Here is a 23643-nt window from a genome sequence, read left to right on the forward strand (position 1 = left end):
ATGGATGAAGGGCAGAAATTGTGGGGACGAGTGCACTGAAGGTTTGCACAGTCACGTCCCCTATTTCACACTGACTGAAACGTCGTTTGACATTTGATTTACCTGCAAGTGATGAGCCCGAGACATTCCTTTTGACAACTTTAATCAAGGCTTCTGAACATTCTTCCATGATCAGTGATGGCAAGGTGAATGATCACAATATAATAATAATGATAAATAAATACATATAGAAATACATTAATTACCTACAAACTAGTCAAACAAAGTACGAGTAATGTTGGGGTGTAAAAATTACAAACTGAGTCAAGATCTTTATCGAGACAAACGTGGGTCCAGTAACGTTTGTGGTGTTGGTTTTAATCTGCGGTGAGCCTCAGGTGGGTGGGGTTAACAGCATCAGGAAAACGCTTGGAAAAGAATCGGGTCAGGAAGCGAAAAGATGCGCACATGTAACGCTTCCTTTATATGTGTTTATAAAAAACAAAGTAAAAAAGAAATCGAGGGGGATGAGGTAGAAAGATGCAACTCTAACAAGATCAGTGTGAAGTTAATTTCATGTGCGAACCAGGACTACATGCAGGACTATCAGGAAGTGTGTTTAAATTCTGCATGGTACCTTATTGAATATCACACCGCACTGATTTCTTTTCAGTGGCTTTACACACTCAACAGTATTAGTCTTCAGCAATTTAAGTATCGTACTTAAATAAAGATGGAAAGAAAAAATCGATGCAGCAGAGGCAGAGACGTCCTCGATTTTAGTCCCTAGTATGTGCTGGGCTCAAAGATCTCTGGGTACTACATTTCCCATAACTCAACAAACCTACATTGCATTTTTGCATGACATCTTCTGCTGTGTGTTCTATGTAACTACATGACAAGCTAACACATTAGCGAACACGCTAATCAGAAGCTAGCATGCTAGTTTGGTCTGGACCACACTCATTACTCCAGGAGGCTCCGCCCCGTCCCGGAGGTCACATCTGCGGTTTATTGAAACATGGAGAAAGTTTCCTCCTTTAGTCATAAGATGCTCAATAACCTTCGAGCTTGTCTGCTGCACTAGAGTGTGGGAGGGAATCTGAACTGAAAACCTTTTGCGTTACGTACCTGCCCACCCACCCTGCACCGTCTCTCAGCAGGTGAAAACCAAATCGAAGTATCTGCAAACGTTATCTGACCCATGTTTGTGATGATGCCGTCGGTCACTTGAATTCACAGCTCTGCTCTCCCATCAGGCAGTTGATCTTCCTCCACCAGGTTTCCGAGAGGCTCTTGATCTTGTCTGGCGTCTTCCTCTTCAGAGTCAGCCTCTGCTGCTGGACGCTGCTAGTGTCTGTCAGCTGGATGCTGGCCAAGATGGCCGAATCAAAAGCGTCCTTCAGGTTCTTCTGGGTGAGCGCCGAGCACTCTGCGAAGCTCGCCGCTCCGATCTCCTGGGCGAGCCGCTGGCCCTCCTCGGTGTCCACCGGCCGCTCCTGGTTCTTTGCCAGGTGAATCAGCACCTGGACATCCTCCTTCAGGTCCAGCTGGGTGCCAACCAGGATCAAGGGGGCGCCGGGACAGTGCTGACGGATCTCCGGGACCCACCTATCGATCAGGTTACGGAAGGAGCAGGGCCGGACCACGCTGTAGCAGAGGAGGAAGACGTCTGCGTTCTTGTAGCAAAGCGGCCGGAGGCGCTCCAGCTCGTCCTTCATGAAGCAAAGAAACGTCAGGTTAGACTCAGCGCGGACACTGGTGTCACTCTGTGTTCCCTACTGTCAACCAATCCCATGAAGAAGACCAGAAATTAACGTGTTAGTCCTTCTCTCAATCCTTTCAGACTTCCCTACATCCTCTGTGGTCAGTCCATTCGTACTCAGGGCGTTACTCTTGAAAAACGGGTCACAAATATATAGTTTTGTTTCTTTAAAAACGCCGTCATCTCCCTAAACAGCCGGTCAAACTTTCTCTAACAGCAGGAAAAAGCTCTAGTGAGTACTTAAAGTAAAAATATAGAATATTTGCCAATCTTATCTTTCAAATATCAGACCCCTTCATTACTTTAAGATAAATCTAATGGCAACATCACACATTTTTGTTTTCTTTGCTTAAGATTCACTCTTTTTTTTTTTTAAATTGTCCACAAATCTGTTTTTAAAACACTAAATTTAAAACTAGTGTAGACTTGGTTTGATGGATGAAGGTGGGTTTTGATCTATACCTAGATTCATCTGGTCTTACCTGCTCATCACAGAGAAAAACTGTGAAAAACTTTTAACTTTTTTCACAAATATAAAAATCTAAAACATTCAAATTTATAAGAGGCCTTGGATGTTCAGAATCAATCTAGGCTTTAATGCACAGTTTTCCCGTACCTGCAGATCTAAACTGATTTACACATTTAAAACTGTGTGTATTTATGCTCTGAATTATTCAAATTAGCGCCTGTTTCACGGTTGACAAGTTTATGTGGTGAAACAACAGAGAATTGAAATGTTTTCCGCTAAAGAATTCACCACGTCAGACTTTTATTTGTTGTTCTGTTTTTAAAAACAAATCACCCAGAAGTCTCACTGGTTGCGTCCGGCGGTGCTGAGAGGTTTAGTTTAATCTGCCCAGGTGTCTCTTTGTTTCTGGGAATTATTTTTAGTAAATAAACTAAAGAAATAGTCCCAATAAAAACTGTTTACAGGGACTCTGTGTTTGGGATGACTCGACGCTTTAACTCGACTTCATCACGCAGAAGAAGAGTTGATGGATGTTTTTCATCTCTTAGCTTCAAACAGAAGAGTTGGGATGAGGGGTGACAAGTTGTTGACAATGAACCAAAAGAGGGCGATGGAGCACAGGGTGACAGAGGGGGGGTGAGCTCACTGTCTTCCTGCAGGGGGCAGAAGTTGACTGTGGAGTAACGGGGCTGATGGGACCGTAGTCAACTCAAACTAAAGGGGTCTGAGGGGATTTCAGTCTACGTCTAAAAGCCGGCTGACCAACACAAACACAGCGAGGTGTAAGACCGGTTACTGACAAACGCTTATTGATCACTGATCACTTACATTGATCGATCCATCGACCAGCCCCCATTTCTGTCGGGACAGAGCAGGGCGACAGAGAAATGTGTAAATGCACGTTTACAGAGGTCACGTGTTCAGGTGTGTTAAAGGTTTACTCTATGATCACGTTGATGCCCTGAGGTTGGGAAGGTGCAGCTCACCTGTCCGGCCATGTCACACAGCTGCAGTCTCACTGGTTTCCCGTCCACCACAACCATCACTGAGGAAGTCAACAGACAGTGTATTGATTGTCTTGTAAGAGCTTAATCACAGTAAAACGTGGCACATGACTGACTAAAAGAAAACCAAACTAGATATAAAGGAATTTCATTTCAGGTGTGCGTAAAAATCTGTGCGTAACAGCTACGTAGAAAAGACACGTTACCGGTAAAGTTGTCAAACGCTGTGGGAACGTATTCTGTCGGGTATCCGTTGGTGGTGTAGCTGACGATGAGGCTGGTCTTTCCCACCGCCCCGTCTCCAACCAGGACGCAGTTCACCTTGCGCTCAGGTGCGGAACCGGACCTCCGGCGCTTCACGCTCAGCGGGAAGTCCCGGTTCTTTAAGCGCCGCGGCGGGACCGGGGGGAAGTCTCCTCCGCACACCGGGTCCGACACACGGCGGGGCTTCTGCTTCCCGACTTCCTGAGGCAGCATGGTTTTTCACCTTCGGGGGAGTATTTGTTTTAGTCGCCTCACCGATCAGAGTCGCTGGAGACTCTCCGCGCGCTCCATCCTCCACGGACCAGTTTGGGATGTTTACTGCAAAACTGTAAAGCGCCAGACGACGTCGAAGTGTCTTGTCGTGTGCGAACCGTGGCGGAGATTGGACGCGCACAGTGGCACAGCCGTCGGGTTTCTCCGCTCAGCGGGAGCTCCTGATTGGCATTCTCCCTGCATCTGCTGTGGTCGTGATTCCTAAGAGGCTTACCCCGCAGCGCGCCATATGAAGCTCCAGAGCTTTCCAAGTGAAATGAACTAAGCTCTCAGAAAACCTTTATCCGATATATACAGCATGTCTCCCTCTTTAGCCAATTACGAGATGCAAATGAAACTCCAAACTTTCATATTTATTGTTAATTCATATAGTTATTGAGTCTTTTTTCTGCATTAATTAAACTGGTTCATTTAAATCTCCAATTGTAACATCACAGAAACCAATGGCAGTGATTACATACAGTGCAGCTCAATATCAACTTTTGTTTGTCCAATAAATTATAATAAACCATAAAAAAAACAACTTCTCAGATGGAGCCTGGGTCACAATCCTGCAGAATAAATCAGAATAAATGACAAATAAATGAAAGAATCCATTAGAGCATCATATAAATAAACTGTTTAGCTTCTTATTTCTCATTCTGACTCATTACTCATGTCTTATAACATCCATTCAATAGACCAGCAGGTTGTTTATAGCGAGATATGGTGAGGAGACGTGGCGGACTGGCGCCCCCTAGTGGTGAAAGTCGTTGAGCCGAGGATGCAGGAGTGGATGCAGCATGAATCATCATTTCTCATCACTGTCACCAGCAGATAAACAGCAGAGCCTCCACAGTGAGAGAGATAAAGAGCCCGGAGCTGAAAACAGATTAAAACATCAAAAGAGGACAGAGGAGGCTGCAGTAAACACACGGGGGGGGGGGGGGGGGGGGGGGGGGCAGGAAAATAAATCTTTTCTGCCCCTGGTGGGGTTTTTTTTGTTTTTGTGATCCTCGCCGTGCAGGAGGCGCACGAGGAACATTCAGACGTTAGATTATAGTTGAAACAGTCTCTGACGTGCGAAGGAATTTTATTTAGCAGGTGAAGTGACCTGGAGTCTGAGGGCCGACACAGGCGCAAATAGCTTCAGACCTTTTTTCTTCTTCTCTGGCTCTGGAGACAGATTATTGATTACTGGACAGATTATTTGACCGTTAGCAGCTCCTGCAGACATCCTCCACATGAGGTTCATTTGCCTTTTAAACAAAGAATTACTTTAGATATTTATACGATATAAAATATATAGAATTTAATTTTCAGATACAAGTTTGTGTTTAGCTGTGAGACAGGAACATTAGTAACCAATGAAGACTGTGATTGATTCTATGTTAAGAGGCTGTTAACGACCTGAGACATTAAACTAACCTCGTTTTGTTTTTATGTCTCATCACAGACGATGAGCAAAACCAAAAACCAAAAAAAAAAACCCATCTGCTCTCTTCATGTGTCTCCACTTCTCCAGGAGGCTGCAGAGCGACAACATGGCAGGAAAGCAGCACTGTGTGTGTGTGTGTGGTTTCACTACCACCATATGCACACGCACACACACACACACACACACACACACACACATGCACAGCCGCCCCAGTGTGTGTAACTCCCCATGTGTCCACACAAATATCCAAACATCCTTCTCATCTTAAGATTCAGTATTTTCTTTTTTTTTTGTTTTACCTTTTGTCTTTGCACACGTTCTTTCCTTTAACTTTATTTTATGTTTATTTGTGCGTCATTTATTTCTCTTGATATTGTTTTTGTGTGTCTGACTCTGTTCATGCAAGAAAAGCCACAGAAACAAGTCACACTCAGTGGAAGCAGCAGAACAAGTGACAGCAACTGTTTCTGCCGTTCGACCCGCAAAGATTCATTTTGTTCCAGTTTGATTATTTGATCAGTTTGAAGAAAATCCTTCATTATTTCACCACTAAGTCAATTCTGTTCATTTCCAGGTTCCAGGAGTCTCTTCCCTCTTAAACCAAACTCATCTGCACGGCCGGATGCCAGCAGAGGTGAGTGAGAAAATGTCCTTGTTCATCTTAAACTGCAGGAAATCAAAACCCTCAATCTTAAACGCTCAGTGAAACACGAGGACGAGAAGAAAAAAAAGAAAAGTCCAGAGACTGAAGTTGGTCGTCATACAGACAGACGTCTCTCGGCTCCTCGGCGCCGCAAATCTGCTAAAAATAATCTTTAACCAGGCGCTGACATCACTGCTTAACAGGATTAACCAGGAGTCAGTGAAAAACAACAGAGATCCACCAACTCTGTGAATGGAGACATGGAGCGGCCCTGCACCAGGAGCTGGCACCAGACCCAGAAACCCATAACCCTGTCAACACACACACACACACACACACACACAACATACAAAGCTGCTATTCTACTCATGTACAAACAGCCCCCCCCCCCCCTCCAACATCTGATAAACTAGACACCTAATCAGGATCTTTGGGGACCCTGGGCCTCCTTTTGGAGTTTGCAGACCAGGCAAATACATTAACTCAATTTAGAGTTTGGGATTAAGGACCCGCCCCTCCCCCGTTATAATTTGCACACACACACACACATATATATATATACAAACACACAAACGCACACTGTCATCCCCTTCCTCCACCCCCCTCCCGCCTTTCCTCCTTCCCTCATCTCTCTTTTTGATGGGATCAGCTGAGCGCTACATTCTCTTCTTCCCCTGCACCCTCTCTCTCTTTCCCTCTCTCTCTCTCTCCCTCTCTCTCTCTCTCTCTCTCTCTCTCTCTCTCTCTCTCTCTCTCTCTCTCTCTCTCCCCCGGGGGACCGGGCTGCTCGGACTCTATAGTTATGGGCCGGGGCCATCTGTCACCGTGCGCATTCACGCAGCCACCAGAAGGCCGCAACATGTGCAGATTTAAATGGAGAACCCAACTTTCCCAGGACACACAGGCCTGACCCCAGCAGCCGCTGCAACCCCCCTCCCCTCCCTCCCCATCACCCCATGCCTCCCCCCTTCCTCCTCCTCCTCTTCTCTCCTCCGTCCCACGACCATCAGCACCACCATCCAGCATCCCTAAAACCCAGACCCCACCCACCTGCCACACCCTCCTCCAGCACCACCAAGAAATACTGTCTGCATGTGAATCAGTGAATTAGAGCCCCCCCACCCCCCACCCCCCTCCCCCTCCACCCTACCTCACCCTAAACCTGCTGGACCAATCAGGCCGCCACCCCCCTCCTCAAAAATACACCCCACTAAGTGTGTGTGTATGGTAATGGCTGTGCAGCGTGCATGAGCACCTTCTTTACACACAATGATGGATTTCAACCTTACATAGCAGCTGATGATGGGGGGGGGTTTGGTGAGGGCGGGAGAAGGGGGAGAGGGGAACCTGGTGGATGTGTGAGAAAGAGAGAGAGAGAGAGAGATCAGCTGATTGGTAAAATTGATTGTGAGGGAGAGAGCAAAAGGATGAAGGGGTATGTGTGTGTGTGTGTGTGTGTGTGTGTGTGTGTGTGTTTGGCAGCAATATGAGTGTGTTGTGGTTTTGGTGGTCGCGGGGGGAGGGAGAAGGGTGAGAGGGGAGGGAGGGTAACAGGATTGGTCTTGTCTGTGGGACTCATGGGGAGGACAATGGGAGCGGCGGGGGTGGGGCGAGTGTCACACGCTTTTGCTTTGTGGCTCGGTCAACAGGCGTGTGCCACGGGTGTCGTCTCGCCTCCCCTCGCCTGCTGTCCGACTCCGGGGGAAGGACCGGCAGCCATGAGAACCGGGGCCCCGGGCCCTTTAATGAGGGGCGTGCTGCTTCTTATCAAAGATGGACAAGCCATCATTACAATCATCATTAGAAGCTGCACAATGGAGAACGCCTCCCTTAGCAATGGATGGGAAAATCCTCCTACAGAGCTGCGGCGGTGGTGGCGGCGGCGGTGGTGGTGGGGGATGAGATTTGTGTCAGTGTCAGTTTGTTGAAGCGGCAGCAGTCTCGTCTGGTGAGGCAGCACGGCTCATCAGGTGCAACTGAAACTTCTCGCCTCAAATAAACAAAGTGGCGATCGGTGACGCTTTTAAACCCAGCGATTAGAGATTCCTCCTGAGTGTTAGGCGGCGGTGTGATGGTAGATTCGGTCATGAGAGGGTTAAAATATCCTGTGCATGCTCCACATTAGGACCACTGACTCTGACCGGTGCGAGGCGTCCATGTTTGTTTTCATTTTCTGTCGCGCTGCGTCACAATTACGACTCAAGTTTTGATGTAAATACTATTTACAAGTCGGGAAACTGGTAATTACAGTAATCTGACATGACATGAACGCAGCGTCATCAGAGGCCGTCATGTGATGATTGAATCTCATGATGAAATACATACAATTTAAGAAAACAAACTATCATGCTCTGTGACGCATATAAAAAAATACTGAACAGGCCCCGAACTCAACGCGATGAAACACCTATTGGACTGACGTGTGTGAAGCTCTCTTACTGAGACACACCTGAACCGATGGAGGTGGATGTTAAAGGGTTCAACAAACTGCGTTTGACTTGATAAGGCCGGTATCAGCGTCGAACTTTGACTAGTTTTATGGTTTGAGTCTGAAGGTTGAAGTCGAGAGAGCGATGTTTACGAGTGCGGCCGGCAAAGTGAAAGAAAAACTCTTAAGATCCCTTCTGACTCGGAGGAAATCAGAGAGCGAGAGAGAGAGAGAGAGATCGTACGTGTTCGAGGTCAACACAAAGAACTGAGGGGAACCTTCACGTCTTCAGTCGTCCTGAATCTCAGCTGCAAACTGTGGTAAGTTACGCACCATCACACAGAAATTATGACCTTTCTTTCTCTCGGTCTTTGGCTCTGATGGGGAGGCTGGGAGGGCGGGAGGGTGGGTGGGGGTGAGATTGGTCCAGGTTACCGTGTCACGCACCGTAACCCTGCGCTGAGTTTGTCATCATCAATGTTCGTCCAAAAAACGTGTTCCCCCGCCGTGGCCTTTCTCAAGAGTCTCCTCCAAGTCCTTTTTAATGCTCTGCTGGCCTGTGGCCCGGCCGCAGGGAGCATTGTCATGGTGCTGAAGGTGGAGGGGACACTGGGAGGAGGTGTGTGTGTTGTGTGTGTTGTGTGTGGGGAAGGAGGAGGTGGGGGGGGCATGACGCTGCAGCAGTGGCAGCTGGCGGCCCAGCTTGCAGGGGCCATCTCCTCACAAAGGAGAGCCTTCCCCCTGGGGCCAGTGATTTAGGACAGGGCTCTCTGGACAGGCCCCTGGAGAGGAGGAGAGAGGACACTGGCTTTGGAGGAACGCACCCTCCCTCTCCTCCCACCTCCACCTCCCCTCCTTCTCCTTGCCTTGTCCTCTAAAGCTTCCCTGCTGGTCCCCCCCCCCCCCACCTCATAAGTCCTCCACACACACTCCTGACACCCTCCCCTCATCCCAACGTGGCTAAGCTCTCTCCTGGGACGATCAGGCAGGCCTTTAGACGGGGAGCATTCCTGAGGTGTAGCACGCTAACGCTAGCTGGACACAATAGGGGGACGACAACAGGTGCGTGTGGATCCTCTGTCGTCCAGCGGCAGCTGAGAGATAGGGACATGAGGCTATTATGGCGCCATTATCCACCGCTGCTCTACCGGTGGGCTGTCGGACCGCTCTCCTCGAACAAAAACAAGGCTTTTTATGTGTAACCTGGTCTTGTACCCACCCTGCTCCGACAAGCATCTCTTTCATCCTCCTACCCCAGCAAGCACCTGCCACCCCCCCACCCCCCACTCCACCCTCCCACCCCCCCGGACCCCTCCAAACGAACCCAACGGCCACTTATCCCAAGACTGGATTCAATTCAATCGAAGCCCAACTGCAAGAAAACCTGAGCCCACTTGTTTAAAAACACCCACCACTTCATATTGGAGCCATAGAAATTATCCAGGCAGCCACCTCTGTACACCCCCCCCTCCTCCCTCCCTCCCTCCCTCCCTCCCTCTGTCCCTCTGAATTATGTTATGTCTCAAATGAGCAGTCATACAGCAGATTGTTTGGTGCAGCCACTTGATATAACTGGTGACAATGCCTCTAACAGAGCAAGTGTCCTGGGGGGATAGGCAGTATTTGGTTACTGCATCCCTGATCTCTCCCCCATTGTGGTCCGCTCCCGGGTCCCATGGAAGGTTGAAAGGGGGTGTATGGAGGCGGAGGGGGGAGAGGGGGGGGGGCGCATATGTGGGCCCACAACGCAGGTGCCTACATCTGTTCATTTCTGGGCAGATGCTCATGGTTGTAGAGATAGAGAGGGAGAGTTGGGGGGGGGGGGGGGGACACGTCCTCCATTTACTCTCATCATTCACACTGGTGATTAAGCTGAGATGGAACAAAATAAGAGTTAAGAGGGAGAAGTGGCGTGTTGTTGTGTGGTGCTGCCTTGCCCCCCCCAGCAGATCATCAGCTGGTTTGATTATAAGTCATTTGTAGAGAAAACATTTGCTGTAGATTGATTGATTGATTGATTGATTGATTGGTTGATTGATGTCTTCCTGCCCCTTCACCTCGTGGGCTTCTGGAAATTTTTGATACGAACGTTTTATATCTTAAACAATGAATTAAATTGTAAAATAATCATTAATTTTCTCCTTCTTTCAATCTTCAGTTGCCAGCCAGGTCTTATCACCTGTCACCTTATCACTAATGGGAGCCAAACAAACATCTGACGGAGGTGGTGATAGCAGCAGGTTGTAAGCCAATCAGATGCTCAGTAATCACAGGTGTTTAATATGTTTGTCCTCGGTTGAAGACGAGGATGGTTTTATTGGGTTTGATTTGCGCTTCAGTAAAATCGCTCAACAAACAGAGTGTGCTGCGGAACAGTGTATCATGTAATGATTGACATTTTACAGCCTGAAGCCACAAGTGATGATTTCCTGTAAATCAGATAGACGACGGATGAAAGGAAGAGGGAGACTCGCTGCGGACTCTTGAGACGCTGTACTTCGGCGCCACAGGGCTTCGAGCTAAATGCGATGACGCACAGTTAATGTCATGAGTTTTGGCAGGTATTTAGTCTTTAGTCATTAGATGAACGGCTTAAGAGATCGTCCAGTGTCGGACATGGATGTGTGCACTAAACTTTCTGAGAATCCATCCAACAAATCTGAACCTCGTAGTGGCTCCAAACTCATTAAGGTTCATCCTCTGGGCACCGTGAACGTCTCCACAAGGTTTTAATGGTACAACCAAGTCCAAGCTGTTGAGATAATTCAGTCCAGGAAACAAACAAAAAGGCGGAGCATCGACGATCTGATGACTGTGAAGACTGTAACACCGTTTTTATATTTTCTATGTTCTTCCCACCATCCAGTGAGTCACCACGCTCTCATTTATTTCTTTTTCATTTTTTCTTTTTTTTGGCATCTTGAGCCAAAATCTACATCAACGAGGCGTCTTCTGCATTTTTATACATTCACAGAACATGATGATGATGATCACCACCCCTGCATGCAAATATCTACATGTGTTATTCTCTCTGATTTCTGCTTTAATTTGTCACCTCTTGATGTTTTTAATGAGTCTGAGTTACAGAAATATTGAGAGTTTAGAGACAATTTCATATTTTATGGCACCTTTTTAAATGTGGAAGATATTTTTATACAAACTTACATGGAGCTCACAGCCACTTTATTTAATCTCAGATAATATCACTGTATTAGTCCCATAATATTCCTAATGTGACCTCATCAATAGTTTCCCTCCTTTATTAACCTCAGTGTTTATGAAGTTGTGTGTTGATGTTTGTTTAACCCTTCAGCTCCTCTCGTCCTCGTGGCAGGTTGTTGAGTATTTGTTGTGGGTAAACGTGTCGCGCGCTCCAGTATCAGTTGTTGAATTATCGATTTTATTCATAGGGACCCGCATATGTTGTGGTGCGTCACCCCGGGGTGCGCGGCAGATGTGTTTTCATAAACATTGGCACGCGACCGGCCACGTACAGCTCCCCTCTTTACCTCCCCCTCTTTTCTTTTTTAGGTCCCCAGTGTCTCCGCACACACACACACACACACACACACACACACACACACACACACACACACACACACACACACTTGCAGGCGCGTCTCTGGGCCCCCCACGTAATTACTGCGGCACTCTTCCCATAAACTTAAGCTCAGCACGTCTCCAGTAACAGCAGCGTATGCAAATGAGACGGCAGCCTGCACCGGGAGCCTCCAGGAGCCGTGGGAAGCCGCGGGGAGCCTCGCGGAAACCCCTGAAGAGCCCTGGGGGAGCCGCGGATCTGGCCTGTGGCCCCCTCTTCCAGCAGCTGGCCACAGTAATCTGATCTGGACACAAAGGGAGCCTGTTGATCTCTGCCTCAGCAGGTAAAGCGGGCGAAGCGGACCCGGAGGGACGGTCCGGGTCCAGGTCCTGGTCTTAGATCGTGAGTCGCCGAAAGATGAAGAATTGAAACCGACAGGAAACTCATTTATAATTGGGTTCTCAACTGAAATTCTGTACCATGAACTCACTATTGAGTCATTGTATTCACCGTGTGGTTACTATAGCCATTGTTCATCACCGTGGAAACAGGTTTTTGTGCGTAAACGTCATTACAGACTCGGGGGGGAGTCGTGCGTAAAAGTGTCTCTCTCCTGAGAAAGTGCTGATTCAAATGTGCCATTTCCTTGAGTCTTTCAGTAGCAGCCTACATTTTAGCACGGGTGGCCTCTATAAGACCCCCCCCTCCTCCTCCTCCTCCACCTCCTCCTCCTCTCAACTCCATCCAACCCTGGCAGCCATCCCCCTTTCTGCATCACTCAGGGAATGGAACCTCCAACCCTGGCACCACCATGGGCGCCACTCGCTGCGCATCGACCGGCCTGGAAGCTTTCACTGCGGATGATGATGCGTCAATATTTTCTGCACTGATCAGGAATCAGTGTAAAAAAAAAAATCAATTGATCATCACACAGTGGCATCCTCACTCCCTCCCTCCCTCGTCCTCCTCCTCCTCCTCCTCCCTCCCCAATCACCAGTTCATATGATCGATATCGTGTGATGCGCGCCGTGTTTACGTTCCCACGAGTGACCATGTGGTGTCTCCTCTTCGGGGACCAAAAAAAAAAAAAAAAACCTCCTGGCTTCCCCCTCGCCATATGGCCCCGGAGGGCCCATACCGTTACAGGTCCTTTAACATGCTTCCAGTTGAGTGTAGACGGAGCCCGGTGGACAGAGGCGCATAGAGACGTGCGCGCTTCGGGCCGGAGGAGGGAGGGAGGGAGGGAGGGAAGCAGGGAAATAAACGTCGTTTTCTGGATGTGTTGGGGGGGGTAGTCAGTGGCAGATGGCTTGTAAGGGTCTGTCCGCGTCTGAAGGCGTGTCGTGGTCCTTCACTGAAGACCCCCCCCCCCCTTCCTCCCTCCCTCCCTCCCTCCTGCATTCACAATCAATGGAAATTAAAGCGCAGAGAATGGATGAATAGTCAGACCCCGAGTCACCCTTTTTTGTTTGGCGCAGCTACTGGTGGGCAGGAGTTAAACTACAGCAGCCCCCTACAGTAGCACTTTAGTTAAACAGTCAGAGCTCAGCCAGCAGCATCTTTGGGCCAGGAGGAGAGGGGACACAAAGTACAGGCACAACTGTGTCCAGAGTGGGCAGGGTCTTTATTTCAGCTTCACAGCTTCAGAGTTTTTGGTTGAGTTTGAGTCCTCAGTTCGTCCAAGAGCAATTTCATCCGATTCCTCTGAGCTTCTCCTCCGGGCTCTGGTTCAGATTCATATGCGTCATATTTATTATAGCCTTTATTACATTTTTTTGGTTAAACGTTTTGTGGTCAACACAGAGATAATTAAACACGATCAGGCCCTGCTCATGAGTTACATCAATCTGGCACAGCATCAATAAGGTTCAGTTCATTTCACAGGCAGATTCTTCACTTACTTGAGTCTTGTAGTTGAAGTTTGAACCAAAATGTGAAATTTTAGTGGCTATGAAACATTTCAAACCTCCCTCCTCCCAGACCAAACACGCCTGTCTTCTCTGCGGGTGAAACTATAATTGATTTCCTTGTCTCCATCACAGGCCGATTGTGACGGTCACGGTTCAGCCTCGGGGTCCGGTTTGAGAAATGTCCCGGTGTGAAAGGAGAGATGGACAGGTTTATTAATGGAGAAGGACTTTGTTTGGTTGTTGCCGCCATTGATTAGAGGTAATAAGTAACTATACGGACGCATCAGCCGTGTTACGTGACATATGAAGTGAAGGCAATTTGGATGAGAAAGGGAAAGCATGTCACTTTTTGTGTGTGTGTGTGTGTGGGGGGGGGGGGTAGTAGTAGAGTGGGTGAAGTGTGTGTGTTTGTGAGGGGGGAGGGGGTCTTCTGACAGCCGCAGTGTGGATGGGGGGGGGGGGGTCACAGCGGCAGGTAACGGACACCGGAGAGACAGCAGCCTCCGTGATGTGCATATCTGAACACAGTGACGCAATGTACACGGTACGGTGGCCCGCGAGTGCAGCTCGCGATAGTAAAGACCTCAGAGAGAGAGAGAGAGAAATCACACTTCTAATGAACGACCTAATTAAGAAACCACCCACCACACACACACACACACACACACCTCGTGCTCCTTATTCATCCACGCGCGCGCATTCACGTGCACACCTTTACACAAAATAAGACTTAAAAAATGGGCCCCAAGCATTTTATAACCCCCCTCGTGCTGTGTTGAAATTGGTCAATATTTAAAGAAAAAGAAGAAGAACCTATTTGTCTGGTTATGTTTGTTTGATGTGAAGTGAAAAGTGTGTGTGTGTGTGTGTGTGTGTGTGTGTGTGGTGGGAGGCCAGAGAGAGTGTATTGTGTATGGGACGTGTGGGCGCGCGCTCAGCTAAGGGAGGCGCGCGCACGCTGTTATTGAGGGGAGAGCAGGTGCTGGCCGAATTACCATACAGCTGAGGGGGGGTGGGGGGTGGGGTGGTCGAGCAAACTTATTCCTCCACCACACACACAATAACAAAAGTTCCCCCTCATGTTGGCCACGCGAGCGACTCCGGTGCGCACGCACCTACCTACACACACACACACACACACACACACACACACCCATATAGCCTGTACACGCGCTTTTTTTTTTTCCTTCAATCTCTGGCTGAGAGAATAAGAAGGAGAGAGCAAAATGGAGAACAGGAGTCCAGCCCCTCCAGTCGTTTACCTCACCGCGCGCGGCTCTGCCAAGGAATGTTTTCTTTAGTCTTTTGAGTCGATTCAAAGCATCAAATTCTTCCCACAACCACAAATAACAAAATTTTGAGGGTGTGTGTGCAGAGGAGGAAAGAGGGATGAAGGAGGAGGAGGAGCAGGAGGAAGGGGGTGTAAACAATTAACTGAGTCAGGGTTTGACCAAGAAACATGTTTTCTCTCTTTTCTTGGAAGGGGGGTGGGGGGGATTTTTTTTTTTTGAATCAACTTCACACTGTGTTTCTGGCACTTCACCCAAAACATCTTAAGACGCCCTAAAAACAAAGGAGTTTGTCCAGTGAGGCAACAGCTGGAGGGATCAGTCCAACCACATGTCATTAACCTCCACATGCCAGGAGGAGATGTGGCATCTGCAGGAGCCGCTACACTCCTCACTCTCTGCGTCAGTGCCACCTTTAAAGGAGAGTTTAACCGTGCTCCTCATTCGACTGAAACACTTTAATCAGAGTGTAATGTACAGGAGGGGGGGGGGGGGTTGTGGTCTCCAGGCAACAAGAAAAAGTTTATTTTACTTCGTTTAAATCCTGTGAATTTGAAGTCTCCAGCTTCAACAATGCTCAATTTAACCTGTGACTTTAATAACCCCGATAGAAAAAAAATAGTGTCAGCTTTAAAAAACGTGGGATGTGTTCGTGTTTTCTTTTTTTTTTGTCCTCCACGTGCGCGACTCGCACTTTTCTCATCAAGTTTCACTTCTTGTTCTTGTTCTTGTTCTTGTTCTTCTTCTTCTTCCTTCGAGCGGAGATACTTTCACACATCTCCATTTTGGGCTGGGATATTAACGCTGTGTGTGCTGCGCTGCTTTAGGCTGTTAGGGGGGCACTTGCATGGGATCCCATTGTGGAGAGCCGGGCCAGATTGGGAGGTGAAGTCGGGGAGGAGGGGGAGGCGGAGAGGGAGGTGGGGTGGTGGTGGTGGTGGGGGTGACCATTTGCATGTTATTACCATAGCATGTGTCAGGCCGTATATAACAGGCTGCAGGCGGCCTTGGCTGGAGACAGACGCACAGTTCACAGTGAGGAAAGACATTGGGAAGTAGAAGGAAGCATGTTGGACCAGTGACAAATCTGTCCTTGGGTTAGACCAAGACTTTCACACACACTGAAAAAAGAAAAGAAAAGCTACTTCCTAAAATCTGTCATTTTCTCAACAAACAAAACAAGGAACCATCTTTTTTTTTTTTTTTTTTTTTTCCTCTTTACGCACTGGATTAACGCTTTCTAACGGAACTGGAGGACTTCTCTTTCAAAACTTCACATATCTTGTTTTGTGGTTTTATTTTTTTTTTAAGGTTTGGGATTTATCCTTTTTTTTTTTTCTTCCTGTTCCTCGGGACATGAGTGAGAGCGGCGCGGCTGACAGCGGCAGTAGTTGATGAGAAAACCCCCGTGAGGCGACAGAAACGTGCTCAATGCATCTTCCTCAGAGGGTTTGAACAGGAGGAGGCACCCTGAGGACCAGCCGAGCCCCGAGACTTTTTACTTTATTTATTTATTATTTATTATGTATTTATTTAATATGGGGCGCGTCATCCTGCTGACTCTCGCCGTCATGTCCATGTTGCTGTGCCAGGTAAGATATTGAATCTCTATTTCTTCCAAACAATGAACCATCACCCCCCCCCACCCCCCTCTCTCTCCTCTCCCTCCCTCCCCTCACTGCTACCACAACACACTCATACACAAGCGGCACCGTGTGTATGGTTAATGATAACAAGCTGCTTTCCTCCGCAGGGGTTTTGTTCGGGAGTTTTTGAGCTGAAGTTGCAGGAGTTCCTAAACAAGAAGGGAGTACAGGGCAACAAGAACTGTTGTAAAGGAGGTCTGACCTCGTCCTTCCAGCAGCAGTGCGAATGTAAAACCTTCTTCAGGATCTGTCTCAAGCACTACCAGCCCAACGCCTCTCCGGAGCCTCCGTGCACCTACGGCGGTGCCGTGACGCCCGTCCTCGGCTCCAACTCGTTCCAGGTCCCTGAGGTCATCCCTGAGAGTTCATTCACTAACCCCATCAGGATTAACTTCGGCTTCACGTGGCCGGTGAGTACAGTTCACGTCAGCGCAGTAGAAAATGAAAGGCAGCGAAATCGCGCCATTTCTTTAGGGTAAATCCGTGCGTAAAAACGCGCAGCGGCACCACTTCTAACCACAACTTAAGGAGCGAGAGCACAGAGAGTTTACAGGTATTCAGTTTCAGCGGATGGGGTTAGGCAGTTTGCATCCAGCACACTGAGTGTATGGCACAATCGCCTCAGGCCTTTGCTTGATGTTATCGCCGCATCTCCGCTGGCCACCTGTCTCATGAAGCCATTTGTGTTCCCAGGGGACCTTCTCGCTGATCATTGAGGCATTACACACCGAGTCCAAAGACGACCTCTCCACAGGTAGGAAATAAACACCCTTCCCTTTTTCTAATTTTGTCACATTTACGCACCTTTCCCACCCATTAACCCCTCATCTTCTGCCTCCACACGCGCACTTCAGAGAACCCAGACCGTGTTATCAGCACCATGACCACCCAGAGGCATCTGACGGTGGGAGAGGAGTGGTCCCAGGACCTGCACACCGGCGGCAGGACGGAGCTCAAGTACTCGTACCGGTTCGTGTGCGATGAGCACTACTACGGGGACGGCTGCTCGGTGTTCTGCCGGCCCAGAGATGACGCCTTCGGACACTTCACCTGTGGAGAGCGCGGGGAGATTGTGTGCGACGCCGGGTGGAAGGGACAGTACTGCACTGAACGTGAGTTACGAGACTTTGTTTTTCTATGAGGAGCATGTGCAAGTGTGTTGGAACAATGTTAGAGTGTAAGGCAGAATTAAATGGGACATAAAGATAAAACAACATAAAGTCGATTTAAACTTTATATAAACAGATTAAAGGACAATTTATGATAATATTTTTTTGTGTAAGTTTAGGAAATGTGAAATATAAAAAGTTCATGTGTTATAATCAGATCCTCTGAGTGCCGTTAGAAGGCAACTTGCGCGTAAACACCACACGCACCCTCCTCCTCCCTGCTTTTCCCTCTCTGTCTCTATCTCACACACACACACACACACACACACACACACACACACACACACACACACACACACACACACACACACACACACACACACACACGACCACTTGATTTATTCTAAGGAAAGTTTTTGGGAATAATCTCACGCGTGCCATAAATTTACATGCTACCTTCCAATTCGTTACTCTCGGAGTGGGCCGGGCGCTGATTGGCCGAGGCGGGGGAGGTATTGTTTGAAGTGGGCAGCTGCCGGCAGAGAGGAGACAATGGAGCAGCTGTCGCGCACTGGCAACACACTCGCCAGCTGTCCACTCTTATCTGCCCCAATCCGAGACATTAAGGGGAGTGTGTGTGTGTGTGTGTGTGTGTGTGTGTGTGTGTGTGTGTGTGTGTGTGTGTGTGTGTGTGTGTGTGTGTGTGAGCACAGAATGAATAAAAGAGTTTTGACCCGCAGCGAAGAAGAAAAAAAAGAGGGTGGTGGGGTGGGTTAAGGGGGTCTGTGTGTGTGTGTGTGTGTGTGTGTGTGTGTGTGTGTGTGTGTGTGTGTGTGCGCGCACACTCTGCTACACACACACACACACACACACACACACACACTCCCTCCTTTGTCTCTGAACTATGTTAAGCAGAAAATTCTTCCACGGTGATAAGGAGATTGAGTTTAAGGTAACAGCTAATGGCTTTGGGAGCCCCCACCCGCCCCCTCCCCCCAACTCCTTTCTCCTATTTTAATGACTTTAGGAAGGTGTAGGTGATAAGTTTGATTTCTTCAAGAGCACAAACCCAAGTCGCAGTGTTTATGAGTTGTGTTGTTCTTCAGTCTCGAAAAATAAAAGTGTTTTCTTTCTCTTCCCCTGCAGCGATTTGTCTGCCGGGCTGCGACGAGGAGCACGGCTTCTGCGAGAAACCCGGAGAGTGCAAGTGAGTTTTCCTCTTACCAGTTCACCGAGGCATTAATTAATTAGTGGGACACACGAGTGTAATGTGAGTGGACTGACCGGCGTTCTCTCTCCTAATTGGACAACAACAACAGGTGCAGAGTGGGATTCAAAGGCCGCTACTGCGACGAGTGCATCCGCTACCCGGGCTGCCTCCACGGGACCTGCCAGCAGCCGTGGCAGTGCAACTGTCAGGAGGGTTGGGGGGGGCTGTTCTGCAACCAAGGTGAGGAGATTCATCCTGTTCAAGGCGGGAAAGTGGGAAAGACAGAAATTGAGAAAGAGATGATTGGGGGGTGATTTGCAGGTGGAAAGAAGCCTGGGCGTCCGGATCAGAGCTGATCTAGATTTGGTTTTTCCAGATGCACAAAACCCGTTTCTGCAGCATTTCAGTGGCTTTGTTTTAATGTGAAGCAGGTTCTCACTACATATTGAAATGTAGTCTTTTGTAAGTTAATGTAGTAAATTAATTCAGCCCAGTTTTGGCCAAGGCACCTGCACATTTCTTAACCTGCAAATCACCAAATGTTTTCCAGCTTAAACTTACCACAACCCGGCTGAGTGAGAAGACACAGATGGGGGATGGAAGTTTAGTCTTTCTGATCTTTCAGCATTGAAAACTTTTCAGTAAATGTAAAACGCTTGTAAAGAGACGTATGTGCGAGAGGAAACAAGGTTACTAAGACACCAAAATAAAAGCATCAACACTCTGGTACAGAAACAACAACAGAGCAGCAGCTGTCTCCAGATAAACAGAAGGACAGGAGACAAAAAAAAAAAAAACCACTGGAAGGAGAGAAAGAGTCAAGTGTGCCAGAGGACACAAAGACATTCTGTCGCTGCTGCTGTTGTCCTGCCATGTGTTGTGCTGTGGCTAATCCACATGTGCAACTGTGTCTTTCCAGATCTCAACTACTGCACTCACCACAAGCCCTGCATGAATGGAGCCACTTGTAGCAACACTGGCCAGGGCAGCTACACCTGTTCCTGCAGGCCCGGCTTCACTGGGGCCAGCTGTGAGATCCAGGTCAACGAATGCGCTGGAAACCCCTGCCGCAACGGAGGAAGCTGCACTGTGAGTGTTGTTTTGGTCTTCTTATAGCAACTTGGAATAAGAACAGAGACGTCCTGTTGACTGCGGCTCAGCGCCAGCTGTGTTTCTCTGTGTGGCTTGGCACCTTTTGTCACATGCCTTTATTCCTTTTCGTCCATCTTTCCCTGTTTCTCTGCGCTCCAGACTTCACATTAAACCAAAAGAGATTCCACAAATTTAAAACGTCACACAGCAAATCTATCGAGTCCAGAATGCTGACATTCAAACGTGTACAAGTCTCTGCAGCAGCTGCAGTCGCAAGAAAAGATCTCGATGCCAAGCCTGTTCTATTTTTTCCCCGCAGGATTTGGAAAACACATATACCTGCACTTGCCCTCACGGTTTCTATGGCAACAACTGCGAGCTGAGCGCCATGACGTGTGCAGACGGGCCCTGCTCCAACGGTGGCCGCTGTGCCGACAACCCCGAGGGAGGCTACTTCTGCCAGTGCCCCACAGGATACGCAGGGTTCAACTGCGAGAAGAAGATTGACCACTGCACCTCCGGCCCCTGCTCCAACGGTGAGACAATCCCTCTGAGCGCGTCGAGCCTCGCAGAGGTGTACGTTTGTTTCTCTGAGCCCTGATGGATCAAACACTCATATGTCTCTTCCTCGCTGTTCTCAGGTGCTCGCTGTGTGGATCTTGTCAACTCGTACTTGTGCCAGTGTCCAGACGGTTTCACCGGCATGAACTGCGACCGAACTGGGGACGAGTGTTCGACGTACCCCTGCCAGAACGGTGGGACGTGCCAGGAGGGTCCAGACGGCTACACCTGCATCTGCCCGCCGGGATACACTGGCCGCAACTGTAGCTCACCCATCAGCCGCTGTGAACACAACCCTTGCCACAACGGTGCCACCTGCCACGAAAGAAACAACCGCTACGTCTGCGCGTGCGTTCCTGGCTACGGTGGCCGAAACTGCCAGTTCCTGCTGCCAGAGCACGCCGCCATCCGCGGGACAGAAGTTCCCTGGATGGCTGTTGGGTCCGGCGTGGCCCTGGTGCTCCTGCTTCTGGCAGGGTGTGCCGTACTTGTTGGATTTTTCCGGTCAAAAGTCCAGCGTGGCGGTCAAATAGAAACCGCCGGTGAGGGAGAGACAATAAACAACCTCACTAACAACTGTCACCGCAGCGACAGGGACCTGGCGGTCAGCGTGATGCCGACGCCAGGTGTCAAAAATATCAACAAGAAGATGGACTTCTGCAGCAGTGACCCCGATGAAGGGTCTTCACCGGGGAGAAGCGGCTACAAGAGCCGCCATCCGCCTGCAGACTACAACCTTGTACACGAGGTCAACTACGAGCAGGCGGCTAAAGAGGCCATGCTGGAGGCAGCCTGCGAGGACAAGTGCCAGTCCCTGGACTCATTTGAGTTTGAGGAGAAGCGCAGCAAACGTTTAAAATGGTAAATGTTTCTTATTGAAAATCTTAAAAGTAAAAACAACCCCCCCCCCCCCCCCCCCGATATTGAGGCTGTGAATGACGAAAGCTGACGTCTGTTTTTCTTTCTCCCCTGAAGCGATGCATCAGAAAAGAAAGCCCCAGAAATGTCTGCATGTGCGGACACAAAGTACAAATCTGTGTTTGTGATGTCGGAAGAGAAGGACGAATGTATAATTGCAACTGAGGTGAGTCTTGTGTTTTATGTTTTCGTTCATTTTCCAGTGTAAAAGCACATCTCTCTCTCTCTCTCTCTCTGTGGTCATTTGGCCGACAAACACTGACCCTTTGTGTCTCTCTGTGTCTGCAGGTGTAACGAGCCACCAATGGGCTGCCCGTTGCTCATTTGCTCTATGGGAGAGTTTTTATACTCCTTCAGATGCTGCTCTAACCCTAGGGGGAGGTGTCCCGCCTTGAGACTGCTGCTGATACTGAGACGTTTAACTGATATTCAGAGTGAGCTGGTTCTCTACTGGAAACTAAGCGCAGGCAGCGGCGGCCTGTGGGATAAGAACTGGCGGGGTTTTAAAAAAAAGAATTAAAAATTTAAAATAAATTTTTTTTTAAAAATGGTTTACGGTTAAAAAGTAAACTGCCACTTAGCTTTCTGTTCTGCCTTTTATCGGGGAGTAGGGGGGTAAAAAAAAAAAAAAAAAAAAGAAGAAATATTAAGGAACGCCGTCATGTAGCGGTAACACGCGATGCTACGAGTTTAGTTTTTGCAACATTTGCACCCAGGCCTTTTCTCTAACCCACACGCCGTTGCTGAGCGCAGGAACTGCATCAAACGGTGGATGTTTGGCCATACTGGCCTGTTCTTCACGAGGCTGTTCACATGGGCTGTGCACCCATCACTACACCTGTGAAGACTGTATGTATACTTGATCACTGTGTTTAACTGAAGTGCGTTTTCTTCCCTAAGCCCTCCAAACCATTTATGACATAGTATTGTTCATTTTTTTTTCTTTCTTTCTTTTTTTTTTTTTCATTGGGACATTAAAAGTTTGTCTTAATTAAAAAAAAAAAAAAATGTTGCTTTTTGATACAGATTGTCCTTTTGTAAAATAAAGAAAAACAAAAACAAGAAAAAAGTTATGATTTAAAATTATGATTTAATTTAAGTTAATTTAATGATTTTGTGTTATTTTTATTTTGTATTGTATATTTGTGATTGTTTGTTATGATTATTTAAGTTGCTTTTTTTATTGATGATATTTGCAAAGGCACTTCAGGTCAATGGGACTTTTTTTTAAGAAAATGTTATTTAAGAGGGATTGTACTGTACAAATTGTTATGTTACCGTCTCCTTTACCATTTTTGAATGAAGGAATTAGCCAAGACTATTTTTCCAAATAAATATTGCTAAACGTGAAATTTTAATTGCGTCCAACTTTTGTTTTGTCCATCTGCAAGTGCTCTGAAAAACACTTCTTTCGGGGTCCGTGAGCAAAGTTAATCAGTAACATCTGTTGTCTTCCCCTGGCGACCCCATAGTGGGCTTTTCTATGCCGACACTGTTGGCTACTGCCAGAAGTTGAAAGTGTCTCCCTGGAGACGAGAGAGGGGGCCTATTCATAAAAAACAATGTCCCTACGCTAGATTTACCACTCCTATTTCTCCTCCTAAAGAACAAGTCAGGTAATTCATGGCTCTAAAATTCAGATCAATGTGGAGAAACGCCTACTGGACATCCAGCACTTTGGGTTTTTGGTTTTCCTCCCTTCCTGTTTCCACCACAGACGTCTTTAGTGGCTTCTCCACGACTAATAAACTAAAGCAACTAAAGCTTTTTTTTTTTTTTCATTGGGACATTAAAAGTTTGTCTTAATTAAAAAAAAAAAAAATGTTGCTTTTTGATACAGATTGTCCTTTTGTAAAATAAAGAAAAACAAAAACAAGAAAAAAGTTATGATTTAAAATTATGATTTAATTTAAGTTAATTTAATGATTTTGTGTTATTTTTATTTTGTATTGTATATTTGTGATTGTTTGTTATGATTATTTAAGTTGCTTTTTTTATTGATGATATTTGCAAAGGCACTTCAGGTCAATGGGACTTTTTTTTAAGAAAATGTTATTTAAGAGGGATTGTACTGTACAAATTGTTATGTTACCGTCTCCTTTACCATTTTTGAATGAAGGAATTA

General features: G+C 47.7%; 2 protein-coding genes across 3 annotated transcripts; one reads left to right on the plus strand and one right to left on the minus strand.

The window, feature by feature from the left end:
• Positions 1-125: 125 nt before the first annotated feature.
• Positions 126-19156, minus strand: LOC130165899 (rho-related GTP-binding protein RhoU-like). Of its 2 annotated transcripts, XM_056371133.1 has the most exons (5): positions 19022-19156; positions 3424-4615; positions 3200-3258; positions 3042-3071; positions 126-1694 (listed from the first exon to the last, which is right to left on the minus strand). In XM_056371133.1, exons 2-5 carry the CDS (start codon positions 3692-3694, stop codon positions 1206-1208), a joined length of 849 nt encoding a protein of 282 aa, XP_056227108.1. In that variant the 5' UTR covers positions 3695-4615; positions 19022-19156; the 3' UTR covers positions 126-1205. The 2 variants fall into 2 exon arrangements, with proteins under 2 accessions (XP_056227108.1, XP_056227109.1); XM_056371134.1 differs by lacking the exon at positions 3042-3071.
• Positions 14874-22876, plus strand: dla (deltaA). The gene is made up of 11 exons (XM_056370937.1): positions 14874-16574; positions 16736-17038; positions 17322-17382; positions 17483-17740; positions 18884-18944; positions 19057-19187; positions 19867-20036; positions 20359-20575; positions 20681-21461; positions 21576-21684; positions 21807-22876. Exons 1-11 carry the CDS (start codon positions 16506-16508, stop codon positions 21810-21812), a joined length of 2166 nt encoding a protein of 721 aa, XP_056226912.1. The 5' UTR covers positions 14874-16505; the 3' UTR covers positions 21813-22876.
• The last annotated feature ends 767 nt before the right edge of the window (positions 22877-23643 follow it).

Source organism: Seriola aureovittata, chromosome 3 (genome assembly GCF_021018895.1).
Source record: "Seriola aureovittata isolate HTS-2021-v1 ecotype China chromosome 3, ASM2101889v1, whole genome shotgun sequence".
Lineage (NCBI taxonomy): Eukaryota > Metazoa > Chordata > Actinopteri > Carangiformes > Carangidae > Seriola > Seriola aureovittata.

Excerpts from the sequence above, each read along its gene's own strand:
- LOC130165899 (XM_056371133.1), bottom strand. The coding sequence starts at position 3,694 with ATGCTGCCTCAGGAAGTCGGGAAGCAGAAGCCCCGCCGTGTGTCGGAC. Across the intron at positions 3,072-3,199 it reads TGTGTGACATGGCCGGACAG|AAATGGGGGCTGGTCGATGG; the intron begins GTGAGCTGCACC and ends CTGTCCCGACAG. Across the intron at positions 1,695-3,041 it reads TGGTCGATGGATCGATCAAT|GACGAGCTGGAGCGCCTCCG; the intron begins GTAAGTGATCAG and ends TGCTTCATGAAG.
- dla (XM_056370937.1), top strand. The coding sequence starts at position 16,506 with ATGTATTTATTTAATATGGGGCGCGTCATCCTGCTGACTCTCGCCGTC. Across the intron at positions 17,741-18,883 it reads GGGACAGTACTGCACTGAAC|CGATTTGTCTGCCGGGCTGC; the intron begins GTGAGTTACGAG and ends CTTCCCCTGCAG. Across the intron at positions 19,188-19,866 it reads GGGGCTGTTCTGCAACCAAG|ATCTCAACTACTGCACTCAC; the intron begins GTGAGGAGATTC and ends GTGTCTTTCCAG.